Raw genomic sequence first — 18,076 nt, 5'->3', positions numbered from 1 at the left:
GATGTGGAGGTTTCCACTGTTCTGCCATCATGTGACTCATATCAAAGAAAACTACAGGATACTAAAAGTTTACGACTTCTAAGTTGAGGAACCTTTCCTCATTCCCATCCACAGATAATCCTGGTCCATATATTACTACCGATCATTTATTAATTAAACCATTTCTCCCCCATGAATATTACACCAAGCTGAAAACTGAAAAAAACAGAAAAGGCATCAGCCAACTTTACAACAAAAATGAGCTTGCTATTAACAATTTGTATCTATATCATATAGAAACCACAAGGTCTAATAAACTGACTCTGCAAATCAGCATATTGTTTTGAGGCAGAACTACAGCACTAAATGTCATTCAACCTCCTAAAGCATTTTACTAACTATACCTAAAGATTTGGTGCACTATTTTCTAAATGTTCTAAAAATGATATCTGAAGTGATGTCCAAAAATGATATCTTGAAGACTAAAGCATTGATAGCCAACTTCAAATGGTCAAAACCAACAGTGATAGAAAACAAATGTACTGGCAAAACTTTAAGCAAGAGAAAATTTGGAGACAACAATTTAGAGAAAAGGGACACAAGGCAACATATAGCCTATGCAACATATAATATGTTTCTGAGCGACATGTTAGAGAAAAAGTTTGAGTAAACGTGTTTCTTTGTTCAATTGAAGAAGGAATGGGGGCCCTCCTTGACAGACATCTTTGGACTACAAGAGCACTGTGTATTATAAATGCAAGCAATACACAGACAAAAGTCTCAGCATGCACAATCTCATCGTGGAGTGACTGACAGATTGTTTAATTCAGAAGTAGCAGAGAGCCATCTTCCTCAAGGCTCTTAACAAAAGAGACAAGACAGCTTTAAGAGAAGGTCAGAGTGCAATGCCTTCCTTTGGTGCTATAAAAATTACAGCATGATGTAGTATCAAGCTATACAAAAAAAAAAAAAAAAAAAAAAAAAACCACACACTAAACCAAACTAAATGTTAAGTTTTAAAATTCTGCAAAATGCCAGAAGCATTTAAGTCTTTTCATTGGTTACACAAAAAGGACACAGCTTCAAAAATTGCTATTTGCTACCATACTTTTCCACGCAAAGTTGCCTGTATCACATATCTAATATGGTCCTACTGCAAAAGATCATGTTTTCCTCTGTGAGGTTTTCAACAACTTAACAACTAGTCTTACTCCGTTGCAATTCTTCAGCATAAATAATGGAAATATGAATCTCCTAATGCTGAAGACTAAATCCCAAATGAATGTTTGTGAAGTGTAACATTTACATAAACATGGAGTAAACAGTAGTTAAGCTAAACAACACTCTGCTAACATGAGAATGTGATAGTAATTAGCATATGATAGTAATTTTTAAAGAATTTGAGAAAATCAGCCACATACAAAAATATTTAGCAGAGACATATGTACCTGCACAAATTGTATAAAAACCCACTAATAACAGGCAGGTAGGTGACGGCTAGCTATACTGGGCAGAGTTAGCCTAAACATAAACACTTTCAAATTATTACCTGTCTACCTGCTCGAAGTACCTTTGTGATATGTTTATCTATTAGCAAATACTCTCACCTTCTCAGGATGAAAACTTCAAATGCACATAGCACAATGGAGATTGGTTCTTCAACACAAGTACATAAGACAAGGAAATCAGAGGCAAGAAACTGCCTAGAATTGTATGTGTACAGTTTTACTGCGGCAGTAATTCACCCTGATCTAAAGCTTGTGTAAGAAACCAGAACAGCACAGAAAATTTCCAAGGAGAAGTCATGGACCAGTCTTAGCTGCTGGCTTCAGATTATTTTAAAAGCAACTAAAAAATTTAAATACATTCCAGAACATACATTCATTAACTTTTTGGGGAAGTAATTAAAAAGGAATCAAACAAGAATTTGTATTTTCAATGTCTGGGATGACAGGAATAGGAGAGCTCATGAAGAAAGTGATGTTTAGTATCAATTTGCATTGTTTCTTCTCCTATGAACAGCATTCTATATTTTTAGACATTTGTCTTTAGCATTTCTATTCACAAATGTTATTACACAGGCATAACATTGTACCAACAGAGCTTTTTTTACGTACATATAAATATATATAGCTATATATAAGCCAGTTATATATTACGGTTACATTGCATACATTTTAAACAGTTACATTGCATACATTTTAAACAACTGCTTATACAATATTAAGGATAGCAGTTACTGATTATGTGAAGTCTAACTTTGTACACCTATATAGTTTGTTTATAAAATATCTGCAAGTTCAGTTTTAAAGAACAAATATATTTTGTTTGACTCAGTACGTCGCCTTCTTGTCTAGGCAGGAAAAAAAAATGGAGACCAATGCTGTAATCCTTTCAGAATAAAATGTTTAAATACAAACATGATTGCCATTGTAGACTGTTTAATTTAGAGAGATTGTATTTCAGTTCTGTTTTTGAGAGGTTTGCTGATTTGACTATAGAGAGTACTTCAGTGCTTATCTTAATTGTTTAGATAAGATTTGTTTGAATTTGGCAGGTGAAAAAAACATGGGTGTGGGATATAGGAAGGTTGAGAAAAGGCTGGCAATTTACCAGATTATGCTTATTTTAAATCATAGTGCATAAAGGAGCAGTCTAAATGAACTTGCCAGAATCTGTTAGCACTAGACTGGAAGGATTCAAGATTTTGAACAAACTGGGAAAGCATTGCCATGATAGCTCCCCAAAAACTACTTAAGGCATCATAGCATGTACAGATGCAAATGATGAAAAACAAATTATTATAAAGTATTTTTAGAAATTACTGCTTTGCTCTTATAATACGATTTCATTGTTTTCTAGATAAACTTCCTACCCCTTAAAATATTTTCTGTTTCATGAACAAATTTTTTCTATAAAATTAATCATTGGCATATGAATATATTTTACATGCAAGAAATCCTGCTGCAGTAAATAAAACTACTGCTATACAGAAACCATATTAATTACTATGTATTTCAGTATCAGCTTGTACCAAATTTCTGTACTTTCTGAAAGTGCCACCAACATTTCTGTTGCACCATTGGTGGCACCATTTCTGTGCCACCAACAATCTGTTCAGAGGATATCTAAGGGAAACTGCTTATTAACTATGCTACTCTTAGTAGTAAGAGTATTAGAACATATCTGAGGAACGTATTTCTGGGACATTTATGTGACAGGATATATTTACAGTGCATGCACTATAAAGTCAAACTACACAGGCAGATCAGCTGCAAAGCACACATGCATGGATATAACTTGTGCATTAGCGTGTCTTCAAGCAGGTACAACTTATAGCTTTGTATTTGTGAACAAAGTGAAATAAAGTCTGGATTCCTCATGTGTTAGTGTTTCACTTTTCAATGCACCTACATTTTAATGCTTTACCATTCCTATTCCTATTGCATCAGTGAGTTTCAGTGAGTTCCATAGACTAACTGCAGCTCTAGCATGCTAGTTCACAAGACGGTGCAACTGTCATGGTCAAAGCATGTAAGCAAATCAAACTTTGCAGATTCAAGTAGCATATCTTAGTGAATATAGCTGGAAAAAGTTAGCAATTTCTGTATCACAAGCAAGTCTTAGGGCCTCAAACTATTTCAGACTTTTAATGACGCATTTTCTTTTAGAATTTGAACATTCTGTCTTTTGGTTTAATTTCATTTAATCTACTTGCATTAGAGTAATTCAAAGTAAAGAAAGCAAGGGCTTATGCTGAGAAGACTCCATTTTAAGCATCTAACAAACAAGCTTAGCTTCTGGGCTCTGAATTTACCCACGTTTAGCCTATTATTTATAGCTGGCACTACAGGTGTTGGGTAGAGCAACTAAGAATAATTGCATAAAATAATTTTAAGTATCAAAATTGAGTGGTAAACTGCTTAACTCATGGAACTGAAAATTAACAGCTCATGAAACCTTACCACAAATAAAAGTATCCTAAATTTCCATACGAATCGGTGCTCAGCTTACTCCAACTAAGTATCTTTACCAACACTGAAAAGATATTAAAAATGATTATTAATTCTCACTGAAGTCCATGTAGTGATGTTAGTAAGAAGGCTGATTTTTTCATAGAAGGCCAACTCACACAAAGAACTGTCTTGATTAGCCTCTTAATAATTGTCAATATGAACAACCACTAATTTAACATGCACTGTCTGTCAAGGAGAGTCTAGAAAACAGGACAATCTTTGAATTAGAAGGTATAGCTAATGGACTATCACAGAGACCATCAAAAGAAAGATCAGAACAACCTGAGTCTCAAGAATTTGCCCTACTGCTAAGTTACTTAATCTACTTAGCTTATACAGAAGAAAGTTAAGAGGCAACCTGATTACAGTTTATGAGTACCTGCATGAGATGATGTTTGGAAGTAGATGGTTCTGTAATTTAGCAGATCAAAACCAGAAAAGAATGTAAGTTAATCTGAAAAATTCCCTATGGAAAAAATACTGTTAGAAGAGAGGGAAATTAACCTTTAGAACAACATTTCAAGGGATACATTGACTTTTCCATCACTTAAAGTATTTGTATGAAATCCTAGACTCACCAAAGTCAACGGCAAAACTATCAGGGACTTCAAAGGAAGCAAAAGGTTGAAGGGTCAGAATTTCAGCTGGAACTCAAACTCATTTATATTGCTAAAATGCTCATATTTATACAGACTAATGGCTTGAGCCAGAAATTAGTGGGCAGAATTACATGACTCAAACATTCCTTTAGTCTGGCTACTGAATACAGCTTTCTAACTTCCAAAATCTAGAGCTGAGCTATGCCTGATATTTTGATTATTTTGCTAATCTCTCAGAACTCTACTGTCTTCTTTAACACCAACAAACCTAAACCATTTACACAAACTGTACAGAACATTGTTACCCTTTAATATTTTTTAGTATAATTTACTGGAAGTTCTTTTTAGCTCTGTGGACATCCAAAGTCATTTCCAGGCAGAAGTAAGCTTTCCTTGCTTAGGGTCCAAGCTAATCAAATGTATGTGATATTAGAATATTATCAGTATCATATTAATAATTACTAACATACTATTAATTGTACTAACAATTAGCAATTATTTTAGATGTACATATGCTTAAATGCTTTTCCTTTTCTATTTCAATAATGTTACTTCGGTGAGTTCCACAAGCTAACTGTGGTATTAGCATACTAGTATACTAGACAGTGTAATTGTGATGGTCAAAGGACAGAATTACTAATATATTAGTAATTATACTAGTATACCTAATTACAGTAGTAATTAATAACATATTAATAGAACTGTATTAGTAGAACTAGTTGGAAAATACTACATGGAAGCTTACAATGATTCAAGGAACAGACAGAGTAAGACCATATTTATCTACATATGTCTATGTGGCAACTCTTTCAATCCACAAGTCCAAATACAAATATGCTTGCTCAAGAACTATAATGCAAAATATTTGGGAGATTTCTTTTTTTCTTTACACACAAAAAAGCTGCCATTTCCTTCTGTCAGATGGGTAATATCTCACTACAATGAAGTTATATTCTCCCAATTCCTTCTCCTAATCTAACCAAAATTTTACTCTTGGCACAGTAGAGAGCAGTTTAGATGTAGCATAGTATTCTACATGTCTGTCCTCTCTGAAGACTGAGTAAACCGTGCATATTTCATCATATTAACACACATTAAGCCTTTCACCAAATATTCTGAAATTACGGCATTAAAGAGATACAGAGGCTTTAAAAAAAAATGAAGTAATGCTCTTGTGATACTTGGTGCATTTTCTAAGTGTCAGGACTATGAAAACAATACAATAAGATTTTTGGCTAGGCAAATGACATGACTCAGCTTTACTAATTCAAATCACAATACCGTGATAACAAAGGGCAGAAGACTGCATATTTGCACTTTAAGGTCTGTTATTTTTTATGCTGTAGAGTGTTTCTCAAAAAGCTAGCATTAGTAGCTCAAGGAAATAGGGCCTGTTACAGAAGCAAAACCAAAAGCGTCATGAACATATTTTGCATGGCAAGATTTCCTATGGAATTGCAGAACAAGCAAAATGTCGCATCTACAGATTCTGTATAAAGTGATAAACCACACAAGTGACAGGTACAGAAACACTGCTACTATGCCACTGGCGTGAGAAAAAGCTTGCTCTCAAACTGAATACTTTAGCATTTTTACAGTAGAAAAGATTTTCTCACATGTAACCATAGTCTCCCTTGCTGCAATGTAAGTGTGTGGCTTCTTACTGTCTACTACGGATGCAGCAGCAAACCACTCCTCAAAGCTTGCCGCATCCCTTCCCTTCCTTATACCTGGAACCTTTAAAGAGCGCATTCCCCAAGTGACCAGCACGTTGAGAAGCAGTACCCCTGCCAAATTTGGAAAGCAACAAGAAGCCACGAGATGGCATAGGCCCTGGGGCACTGGCAAAGAGGCCGGGGCAGCTCTGTGGGAGGTGCCACCGTCACCAGGCCGGAGTACAGGCCGCAGCAGCGGCACGGGGAGCAGCGGCCCAGCCGTGGGCACTCGGCAGCCCGTGGGCAGTGCGGTCCACGGCTGCCCTCTGCTGCGGGGACTGCGGAGCCGGGAGCTCAGGGCTAGGAGCTACAAAGGCCTTAATGTGGAAGGACCCTCCTCAACTAACGCTTGGAGGGACAGGGAACAGTGGGGGACAGCAGGGCATGATGCCCACTAGGGGCATAGATAAAAATTCTGTAGAAAATTCTGCAGAAGGAAAACCAGGGATAAAGTAAAGGCGATGAGTGAGTGGAGAGAAAAAGTCCCAAATAGCTTACTTATTTCTTCAGCTGTGCTCAAGTCAAAGCTGTGTATGTGATATGCTTCTATACTGTTGACAGACTCTTAATTAAAACCCTCTCTGCAGTGCGTAAATGCATAATAATCAATTGATTTAGTGGCCATTTCAAATGTGATGAGAGAAGGTAATGGGTGTCCTGCCCATGAAAACACATGGAGCCTAAGTGGTTACTGCAGAAAAATGGCAATGGGTATGGAAGGAAATATGAGTCAGTTTAGATCAAAACAATACATTGCAACTGTTCTTCCACAATCCCTGCTGAGGGACTTTATCCCAAAACAGGAAAACAGAACAAAAAGAAAACACAACCCCCCATCCCTTAAAATCCCACACAGCTAGTACCCTATTACAGATCATTCAACCAAGATATTGATAATGGCGATGAAGACATAAGATAATAAACAACATCAAAATCACAATAACCCAAGATTTTTAGCTGCTAAATATGTTGTTGAGACAAAAGATTCAGAGACCAAAACTTTGGATATTGTAAGCACTACTTCTCAAAGCATGTAGGCAGAAATATCAAAAGAGAAGAAATCCTTGATCTGCTTCCAAATAGTGTACAAGTCATTCGAAGAGGCCATTGTGGTCGTAAATGAAATCTCTACTGGCAAGAGAAAAAGATTTCGAAAAAACACCACCACAAAATTTAAACATCAGAAGGAGGAATTATATAAAAATGAGAAGCCAGTCAAAAGGATAAAAAGTTTGTGGGTGGCAAGGAAGCTTACAGACACCATATCAGACATTCAGAGGAAAAAAAATCAAGAAAGAATATCAAAAGCACATGGTCTTTTCCTAATCTTTTCACATCCTTTGGAGAGGTATTGGGACATACAGAGTAAGTAAAAAATAATGACAACAAAAACAAAACAACAACAACAAAGTTGTTGCAAGTTAATTGTAGAGCCTTTATAGGGCAAGATAAGTAAGGACTAAAAACAAAAACAAAGTTAATAATAAAATCATTTTCAGGAACATCCAATGTAAGAATCCTGACAGGAGACAGTTGGGCACACAGATAATCTAGGTGTAACTGTAGCATGAAAGAGACTCAGAAAAATTAAACTTGCTTTAGGATTCACTACTACAGAAAACGATCAAAGAGAATCCTATACCAGAACTATACTTTCCAAGTGCTGCACTTTAGGCTCTGTCTCAAACTGAACAGGCTTTAGAACATACAAATGCAACTTTTAAGAGGATTTTAGAGATGATTCTGTAAATTACATACCAGTTAGTCTCACCTCTGTGCCTGGAAAATTTCAATGTATTATGTGGAAGAACAGCTTTAAAAAAAAAAGAAAAATAAATGTGATGCAATTTAAGAGATACACAGAATATCATTTTGTAGTTGATACTCGTGCAATAAATTGACTAAAACTCCTCAACAAAGTCATAAGAGTGATCACAGTGATGTTGGATTTACAAAGGAGTCTTACAATCCTTATCTAAGATTTAAAAAAATATATATATTATCTTGGAATGAGTGCAAAGATCTACCCTGATTAAAAATAACTACTTTAAAAATTAAGAAACAACTATAAAGTAAATAGTTTTCAAGTAGCTGTGGAGTCTTAATTAGTACTTCACCATTTCCTTTACTGCTTGATGAATATAAGGTAATAATGTTGGCAAATGATGAAAGTTGGACAGTCTAAAAGTTGCCTGCAAACATCTTCTCTCTCAAATATTCAGTATTTAATACATGTAAAGTAAAGTTCCTAGCCAAAAACAACCTAACCTATACATACACAGTAATGGATACAAAATGAGCAACTCTGCAATAAATTATGCTTTTTCACAGTTCTTTGCAAATATAAACTCAATAATCGGCCATAGTTAAAAGGAAAACAATGTCAGTAATACTAAGGAAAAAAAAGGAGAATGAAAGCAAAGATAGATACTATGGCATAGGCATATCGTATACAAAGAGCTTGAAAATTCAGCTCTAGTCACCTCATTTGAGCTACCAAGATGATTAAGGGATCTATCTTATAACGAAACACTAAGCGAGCCGGGCCTGTTTAGCCTAGAAAAGGGAAGACTGAGAGGAGATCTGATCAATAAGCATAAGTACCTGAGAGGAGAATGTAGTGAGGATGGGGCCAAACTCATCTCCGTGGTGGCCAGTAACAGGACAAGGGGTAGCGGGTACAAGTTGAAACACAGGAAGTTCCATCTCCATGTGAGGAAGAACTTCTTTACTGTGAGGGCAACAGAGCCCTGGAACAGGCTGCCCAGAGAGGCTGTGGAGTCTCCTTCTCTGGAGATCTTCCAAACCCGCCTGGATGCCACCCTGTGCCACGTGCTCTAGGTGTCCCTGCTGGAGCAGAGGGGTTGGACTCTAGAGGTCCCTTCCAACCTCAACCATTCTGTGATTCTGTGATTTATTTGAAATAAGAAGCAAAACAAATACGGATGGTAGACGAGTGATGAGAACAATCAAAAAATAGAATCTGCATATGAAAGTCATTCCAAAAACGTTTCATTTTGTAAAGACAACTACTGTAAGAAGATGAAACAGAGATCTATAAAATTACATAATGAGTGGTCAATTGCCATCCACACAGGAAATCAGGTGCTAAGTTAGATGGATCATCATTTGATCAAGTATAGCACACACTTTTAATAATATCCTTTAAATGAGGAATGGTAAGGAAAAAAATAATAAAAATAAAGTGATATACTGAATGCGCAAAAACTATGGATTTGCCTTCCGACCTTTCAACTTTTAAACTTCATTACTTTGGATTTACTTTAGATTTGAACTGTTATACATATATATATATATATATATATATATATCTTAGAGTGCATATTAAAGCATTTAATCTTAGCAAATACACGAATAAATCACAAAATGAATTGTGGTGAGCATCTTTTTCTTCAAAATCTTTCAACTTAATAAAAAGGAAGATGTGCAACTGCAGCTATTTGAAAGTCTTAATTAATAAACTGCAATAAGCTGTTCAATTTTTGTAATGTTAAAATCCCTGCAATTTCAGCAACAATGTTAACTGTGGCCACTGAAACATATTCCTGCTGTGAAAAGGAGAGCAGGTGCTCCTAAACTTCTCCCTCCCATTTTCTGCGTGTTACTGTTACTTACAGCAAGCTTTTTGTTACAGCTCTTATACTTCAGATTTCCTAATCATCCATCTTATCAGAAACTGCACAGTATGAAAGAAATGGCACTGAAGTTTTATTTTGCAAGAGCAGAACTTTCGTAAAACTTTTCTCTCAATGTTTTAATCAGACTTCCAAGAAAAAAAAAAAAAGCTGAAACAGCAGACAATGATATTAGAGCTCTTACATTTCTTACAAAACTTCTCTATTAAATTATATTCATATGTTCTTTACAACAAGGAAAATCTTTAATTACCCCGACTATCCAATGTGGCAACAATTAGTCACTGCTGATTCAAATATTGTGAAAAAACTCAATATAATTTTCCCCATTCAAAAATCCCTAATTTCTTAAAAATGTATTTTTCATTATACTAAATTAATATTTGTCTCTATAAAAGTTGTATTTCAGTTATAAATTTTGAATAAGCATCAGATAAAACATACAGTTCCCTTTTTGGTGATAATGAAGGACAGAAATACTGACGTGATGTTTCCCATGAATGCTCAGAGGACACAACACCAGAGATTATATTTTCCCTTAACAATTGCTGCTACTACCTTGCTGGCCTTTGCTCACTGAACTAGAATTCAGGTACAGCAAGTGGACTTGAGGTACACTTTTAGCATTCAGGACTGCTTCATCCCCAGCCCAGGAGCCTATGCCATCCTCACGACCTGTCCCCCATGACAGCAGCCTTAGCTGTCCTTCCTCCCTCCCTGCCCCAAGTACCAGGGACCAGATGAGGACTCGAATTGCTTGGCCTACTGGGCAGCACAAAGTACAGCATGGCCATGGCATCCAGGCAATACAAACATTTATGGCAGCACGCACAACCAGTGTCAGCATGTTACCCACCTACCCACACTTGTTTCGCAAAAGTCATTTTGCATATGCCATTGCTTCCTTTATTGATAATTTAATGGTAGGTGCATGTAAAATAAATCAGAGGCAAATAAAAGGTGAAATCAGCAAACTAATAGTGGCCATTATATCATACAGTAGTAGAAAGCTGGACAGAACTAGAGAAGAAAGAGCAAAGGTTATGATGTAAAGATCAAGGCAAGTGCACAGCATTGAGAAAAATACCACACAACAGATCTTTTCTTGGTCTTCAGATCTCAGAAGAATTTAGATATAGGCTGGGGGGCAGGCATTAGAGTGGGGACCAAAGCCCTAATCTTACAGAATTTTAAGTGTTTGTATAAAACACGATTTGATAAATAAAAAATTCAGACTAGTGATTAACCTGCAATTAATACAATTATAATAATTTTATGGATCAGTGTCTCAGTGTGGGCAGTCAAATAATGAAATGAAACAAGTATTTGCCCCTGTTTCTCTGTCACTAATAGCTACATATTAAAGAATAAAGACTTATTTTTCTCACTAACGACATCAGCATTTTCACTCTCTGCACACCAGTCTTTCCTATTGAAGACACAGCACATTCCTGTTGTGCAAAGTAATATTTCTCTTACATGGTCTGCCACAAATACAGTTTTCAAACATGTAATCTCAAATCCTGATAAAAAAAGTTGTGCTTTATCTACTGTTAGATGAACCTCCTTGCCTCTCCATAACTACTTTTCCTATTATGTTCTTTGCTATAATATTCTTTCTTAGTAGTGTATCAAATTCTGCACACTGTGCTGCCTCACAGAGGAAAAATCACCACTAACTAAAACTTCCCCCTGGTTCTTGCCCCTCACACAAAAGAGGTTCTCTCTCTCTTGCTGTGGTTACTGCACGTGTAATATCCACAATAGCTTAAAAACAAAAGGAAGATCTTTACAACACCAGTTGGCACCTTCCATCCATCTAGTAGCTAGAAACTGAAAGGGGGCACATTTAGAGTAGTAAGAAGGCAGATTCATGTTTTATTTCTCTCTTCATCAGTGAGCAACCAGCTAGTCACTCAAATATTTATCTATGTTAATCACTAGAAAACCTAATTTAAATAAAATCCATTACTATATGCTGGTAACAGAAATCTTGATTTAGCTCCAATTTTGACACAAGCTGTATCTGTGAAGTTTTATAAAATTAATTAAAAAGATGAGCTAAGGTTACAATAAAAGCCTTCTGCCTTGAAAGAAAATCTAAGACAAAAAAAAAAAAAAAAAGCCAGAAGTGTTTGGTCTTTCCCAAGCTTTGGCTGTATCAACAGCCTGTTGCAACTATATTGCAACCAGAAATGGATTACTGGATAGGATGAATGAGGAATATGAGTGGTATAGTGAAAATTAAAAAGCATGCAGAAGTCCTGGATAAACCACTTCACAAAGCTGCTAGATTTAAGAAACAGGCACCAGTAAGAACTTGTGTGAGACCAGGGAAATGCTGAGAAGAGGACTTAGGTTTGTACTGAAGCAACTAATAATGCAGAGTAATTGCACAGGGATTAAAGACACTATTTCTTAAAATTCTAGCCTAGACTGGAAAAAATAGTTGAAATCCTGTTAGGAATTAGAATCTACTAAAGCACCCGATTAACAACAAAAAACAGCCTACCCAACTTTAAAGCACTACTAGAAAGCCGTAACAGGATTCGGTAGAAATATGGTCTGCTCATTAAAGCTGCTCCTTCCACCTTTTAGGATATGGGAGCTGTCTTACCAAATCTATTTCAAAGCAAGGAGTAAATAAATAAATAATAAAAATAAACATAGCTCTACCAGAAGCCACTTAACAATGCTATCATCAACAGGAACAAACAACAGCAATAGTCAATCTGGCATATATTTGTACATTCTGAAACCTTTCACAAAATGCCATCACACTCATAAGATCATAAACATAAAAGAAGATGACAAAGTCAACAATATATCATAAATTATCCAAAGTTTTGAGATTCCAAAACAGCTTTTCAAAGAGTATATTTTGTAGACAATATTTCAGTGGTTTGTATTTTAAAAGAAAAAAAAAATCCAGTAAATTAAATACAGCATTTACCCAGGTTTCAAGTTATTTTAAGTACTTCAGTTAAATATTGATTAAATCTTGCAATCCTAATTTCAGTGAATTCATACCCAACACAGTTGTTCTCCCTTCTGTTCCTGTAACATTTTGAAATTCATCTAATTCATCAGAAAAATAAAACACAATAGCATGCGAATGAAGAAATGGACCCAATACAGCACTCCATTGAAAGCTTCTCTCTCTGGGTTTTTTCCTAAGGCCAGTCAAAAATCCATTTACAATTCTTCTGCAATTTACATTACCACTGCATTCCGCAGATATGCCTTTTATGTAATATGAGGAATATTTACAAGAATGACTATAAAAGAAGTGGCCTATTACCACAAGTTGACAGAAGAGAGGAAAAAAAAAAAAAAAGTTTGAATGCCTTTTAAATTCACAAAAGAAATCTCTTGTATTGTGAGATGAGTAAATATACATTTTATTGTGTATGAAACAGCAAAAACTCATGAAGCACATTGACAGGACAGAGAACATTGATCACATTTTTGTGTCACAACTGTCACACCTCCTAAATCTTTATGTAACGTAGTAAGCATATCCAGCCATTTATTTTAGTATCGTTTCAATTTTCCAATAGTACTTTCTCATTAGAACATTCAATACCGCAGCAGAAAAACTAGTGAACAATCAAACTTAACGAAATAGATAAAATCCTTACTTGTCTAAAAAGCAAGTAAAAATAGTGCATGCATTGAATGTGTGAAGCTAAATTCTTAGGCTTGCTATTTTACGTTTTCTTCCACATGTTCTATGGTCACTCTCAGTGTCCTGCATGGAGTTACGGATGTCAGAAATGTTCTTGTGAGACCTCAAAATCATGCAAATTTATTTGCATTCCACCATTGCTTCCACCATGCAAATTTGTTTGCTACTGCACACCTCTTTTCCTCTATTCCTACTTTATGTTCTAAATAATTTTTAACACTGTGGTCTTCCAACCATTTCCACAAGCTGCCCCATCAGATAAGAGTTTTTTACATGCTCGTTACATCAGTGACTTCTGAACTGTGTGGAACTATGAGCACTAAAAGCTACTAAAGGAATACACAGAATCTGTACATAGCTCTTACACATGATCATGTGTGCTTAATATTGTAACAGGATAAAGGTTAAGCATAATATTGTTTGACCCCTTCAACTACTGACATTCATGCCATGTTATTGTTAGTGTTGCATGTTAAGCAAGCAAATTTTCAATGAACTTGTGTTGGCTTTACCACAGACACAGATGTTAGGCGGACTCCTTTGTTCATAAGGTTCTCATTATTAACTGAAACCAAGTTGAATATTTGACTGAAGGAAAGGACCATATCATTGTTTTCAGATTTTGCTCTATGACTTAACTGAACTACATCTGCCAGCTTTGGAAATACCGAGTACTTCTTGGCGCCAGTACTGGCGCCTTGCTCTATGACTACCATCTTAAGTGCTTCAGATTGAGGAAGTCTACTAACCATCAAAACAATTTAATAAAAAACTTAAAATTATGATTAAGGATTACTCACTAGCTGCTATAGTGCACTAAGGATTTTTTTTTAAATGAATAATTCCACAGAAAAAAGAAAATCATAGTAAACTGAATCCACAGCTGTAAATACGTAGCCTAGAAAGTTCACAAGATGTTTCAGTGATTTATGAAGTCTGTGTTTTACTTAAAACCACATTTCTTTAATAGATAGGCTGGCACTTCACAAGATAATTCAATCTGCTTCAAATCTATCCAAATCCATTGGGAAACATAACGGATGCTCCGAATATAAAGGCAGTTCCACTTTTCACCTTCTTGCACTACTGTCTCTTAGCATAAATGCAAAAACTACTGCACTCCCTCCAAAATATCTCCCCCTAAGAAAAGCTGCTGAAGATGAAAGAACTACACAGTTTGTGCTAAACCACATATAGGAACTACTTTACACAGCAAATCAATTAACTCTTATAATTCACATTTCTGGATATCTCCTGGCAATACTTGAATTACAACACCCAGTGCATCAAACTTTCTTCCTCAGAAAGACCAAAATCAAAGACTCTAAGTCTCACATGATTTATCTAATCGATGCCAAGAACTATAAGTGGCACTTCTGCAAATAAACAGCTAATATTCAACTGATTCATCTTCTATACTCTATAAGGATATACAATATTACAAAGAGCAAGATTAATGTCAGAATAAACTGTTTTCAGAAAAATAAAGCTTAAAAATGCTCTCATATTATTCAAATTTATTTTGCAATCAAATGAAAAGATGGAAATAATTGAAATTTCCAGATTATCAACAATCCAATCTGAACTAAAATCAACAATACTTATTTCACTTACCATGCTGAATGTCCTTCATGTCTAGATGAAGGCTAGACATTAGTATTCCAACAGCTTGAGATCTTTTGTTACTTAACAACTTGACAACCTGCCAAAAGAAACCCATCCATTAGTATTCACCTGCATGAAAACATTATGAGATATTTTGCATTATTAGTAACAAATTCAAGAAACAGTACCTTGTAATATGTATATCTCTATGCCTCAAAATGCTTAATTTTATTATTTGCCAAGGGTGCTTCTGCTGCATGAAACCATCAGAAAGTGTAGATAACCACGTCATCTAGCTGAATCTTAATTCTAACGGAATCACTACAAGACTCCCCCAAGCCTTCATCCTTCATTAGGATGCACACTTTCAACTTCACATGGGTGTTACTGAGCATATGAAACGGGCTGCCACATAAAAAATTTCCAAATGCGTCTATCTGGGAGTTGCTTTAGTTTCCACAAACCACACAATAATTTTCATCTTTGATGTAAGCTAAAACTGTGAGAATTTGTATTTTATTAAATGCTTGAAGTATTAGGCACCAATATCAATTTTATTTAAAAAACAAAATAACCATGTACATATTGGCATTTGCTTTGATCACTTTTAGGCAATACAAAACTACTCTAAGCTTTTTCATTTTAAAATAAGAAAGAAATGCTCTCAAAACATTTTGCTCCAGTGGGTTAAAATTAGCCACTAAAACATAATTTTGTACATATTTATTTTGCAAACACAAAAGCAACAAGTAATTCATAGACTATATTTCATACATCTCTAAGCTATTTAAATCCAGCTTACTGTAAATATTATACCACTGCAAAGAGAAACAAGTAATGATTTTATCTGGAAAACTACAGTAAGTTTACTGTATAGGGCTACAGCTGTTATGTGGATAAGAGGCTATATTTAATCTACTCACATTGCTGTGTTTTACCTTGTACTAAGCACCCTGAAGAAAACCTTTGTTATTTGTGAGCATTTGGAAAAAACAACTCAGACAGTTAGAACAGCAAGTGACAATTCTTTTCAAGTTTCAGCCAGGTAGTGTGCATTTTTTTCACATGGCTTATATCTTATCATCAAGATGCTCTATCACCTACTCTCCGACTGGAAAAAATAGTTTCACAAATCATTAGAAAATGTAGAATAAATTTAGCCAGAATAAATAATCTGAATCTAATTCACATCTTAATTCCATAGAAGTACCCACAAGACATTTTCCATGTGGTATCACCACTTTGGATTCATTAAGTCTTCACATGAGCCCATACCTGTTGGTAGGCTGAAGTTTGAGCGGTAGTTGGAAAGAAGTGAAGGCTTGGCCCAGTACTCTGCCACTAGGACTGCTCAGTAATAGGAACTCGAGAAATTCTAGGTGCTTGCAGTATAGGTTTTGTGAGGTTAGCATAGTGGCTAGGTATGCACTTAGTCATTTCATTTATTAATACTATTTTTTTTTTCCTTAAGCTGTCATAAATATCAGTGTGTCAGGTAATTCATCATGCTTTTCTCATAGTACAGCATTCTGCTCAAGAACTGAACAAGCTGGAACTCAGAAACAAAACAGGCCGTAACTATTGCTCACAAGGGTAAAGTCTTAAATTCAAGCCACAGCTACTGATGCAATCAGTACAAATAAGCAAGAAATCCCTACACGGCTGTCTAACCCATATAATATACTGCTAGAAATTTAAAAATTGAAGTCAAATGAACTGAAAACAAAAACAGTTTACAGATCAAGGATATGATAGTCAGACTTTTTAACTTCAAAGGGAAAACCATCACAATTAAGAAAAAGAAAATTAGGATATCCCACACTTTCCTTCCAATATGCTATCACTCCACATGAATTTTAAATGGAACATCTAAATCTTATGTAAGCCTAAACTCTGAGATGAGGCTGTTGTGGAAACTGTTGATTCCAATCTCCACCATTAATACTTTTGCTCAAGTCCAAAACATCTCAGAAACAATGATAAAACAACTTAAGCTTGCTGTCATCTAGAGAGTCTTTTATAGCATTTATTTTGAACCAGAAAAATATTTCAAAGTGACAAAAAAGAAAGTTAAAAGGAATTCAGAAATATTCCAAAAGACATATAAGAAAATAGCAGTATGTACAAAGCACTGGCAAGAACTCCTCTGGAATTAGTTTGTACCATTCTTGTCATTCAAGAGAACTGAATTAAAAATACAACTTTTTTTTCCCCTGACTACTACTTCGGCCAGGGAAAAGAAAAATTAAAAAGCTCCTAGAGAGTAAAATTTGCCTTTCCCCAAAGAATATTGCACACGTACTCGGATGTGAATGTAACTGGCATCAAGTGAGAGACCACAACCTTGACCTTTCCAAACGCGACAGAACTATTGCCCTTTTGGACACCCAGGGAGCAAGGGTCAGCTGGAGCCTTTCCTGAATCTACTTGGATGATTGAATCTGAATCCAGAGGAACCTATGGAATCTCTTAATCTCTTCTACTTTTACTGATCTCACTGATCCATATACCAGTACCTTACAAAGTTGTGAAAGCACTTTATATGAAACCACTGTTTCTTCCACCCATCACCGGCATACTCAAACCTATAGCTCAGAGGACTAACTGAGATCATGTCAGCAGATATGGGGACCAACAGAGAAGAAAAGATTTAGTGGCTTATTAAATCCCTTTGAATCCTACATTCCAAAGGACTACAGTCTAAAAGTTAAAAGGAAAAAGAAAAAAGTTGCCTTCCCCCTCGCCCCCCCTGCCGAAAGTGAATTGATGGAATAAGAATAATTATTTGCTGAGAGTCATATCTTGCACAGTAATCAGG

General features: G+C 35.6%; 1 protein-coding gene across 1 annotated transcript in view; it reads right to left on the bottom strand.

The window, feature by feature from the left end:
- Window positions 1-18,076, bottom strand: part of FMN2 (formin 2) — a 153,722-nt gene that overhangs the window by 71,261 nt on the left and 64,385 nt on the right. Inside the window, exon 9 of the mRNA XM_088524283.1 lies at window positions 15,268-15,355. Coding sequence (XP_088380409.1) covers window positions 15,268-15,355 — 88 coding nt within the window. The remainder of the gene's footprint in view (window positions 1-15,267; window positions 15,356-18,076) is intronic.

Source organism: Tinamus guttatus, unplaced genomic scaffold (genome assembly GCF_059628265.1).
Source record: "Tinamus guttatus ecotype Peru unplaced genomic scaffold, ASM5962826v1 Tinamus_guttatus_pri_ptg000208l, whole genome shotgun sequence".
Taxonomy (NCBI): Eukaryota; Metazoa; Chordata; class Aves; order Tinamiformes; family Tinamidae; genus Tinamus; species Tinamus guttatus.
The sequence above is the reverse complement of the archived record's forward strand: the minus strand, read 5'-3'. Positions and strand labels throughout refer to the sequence as shown.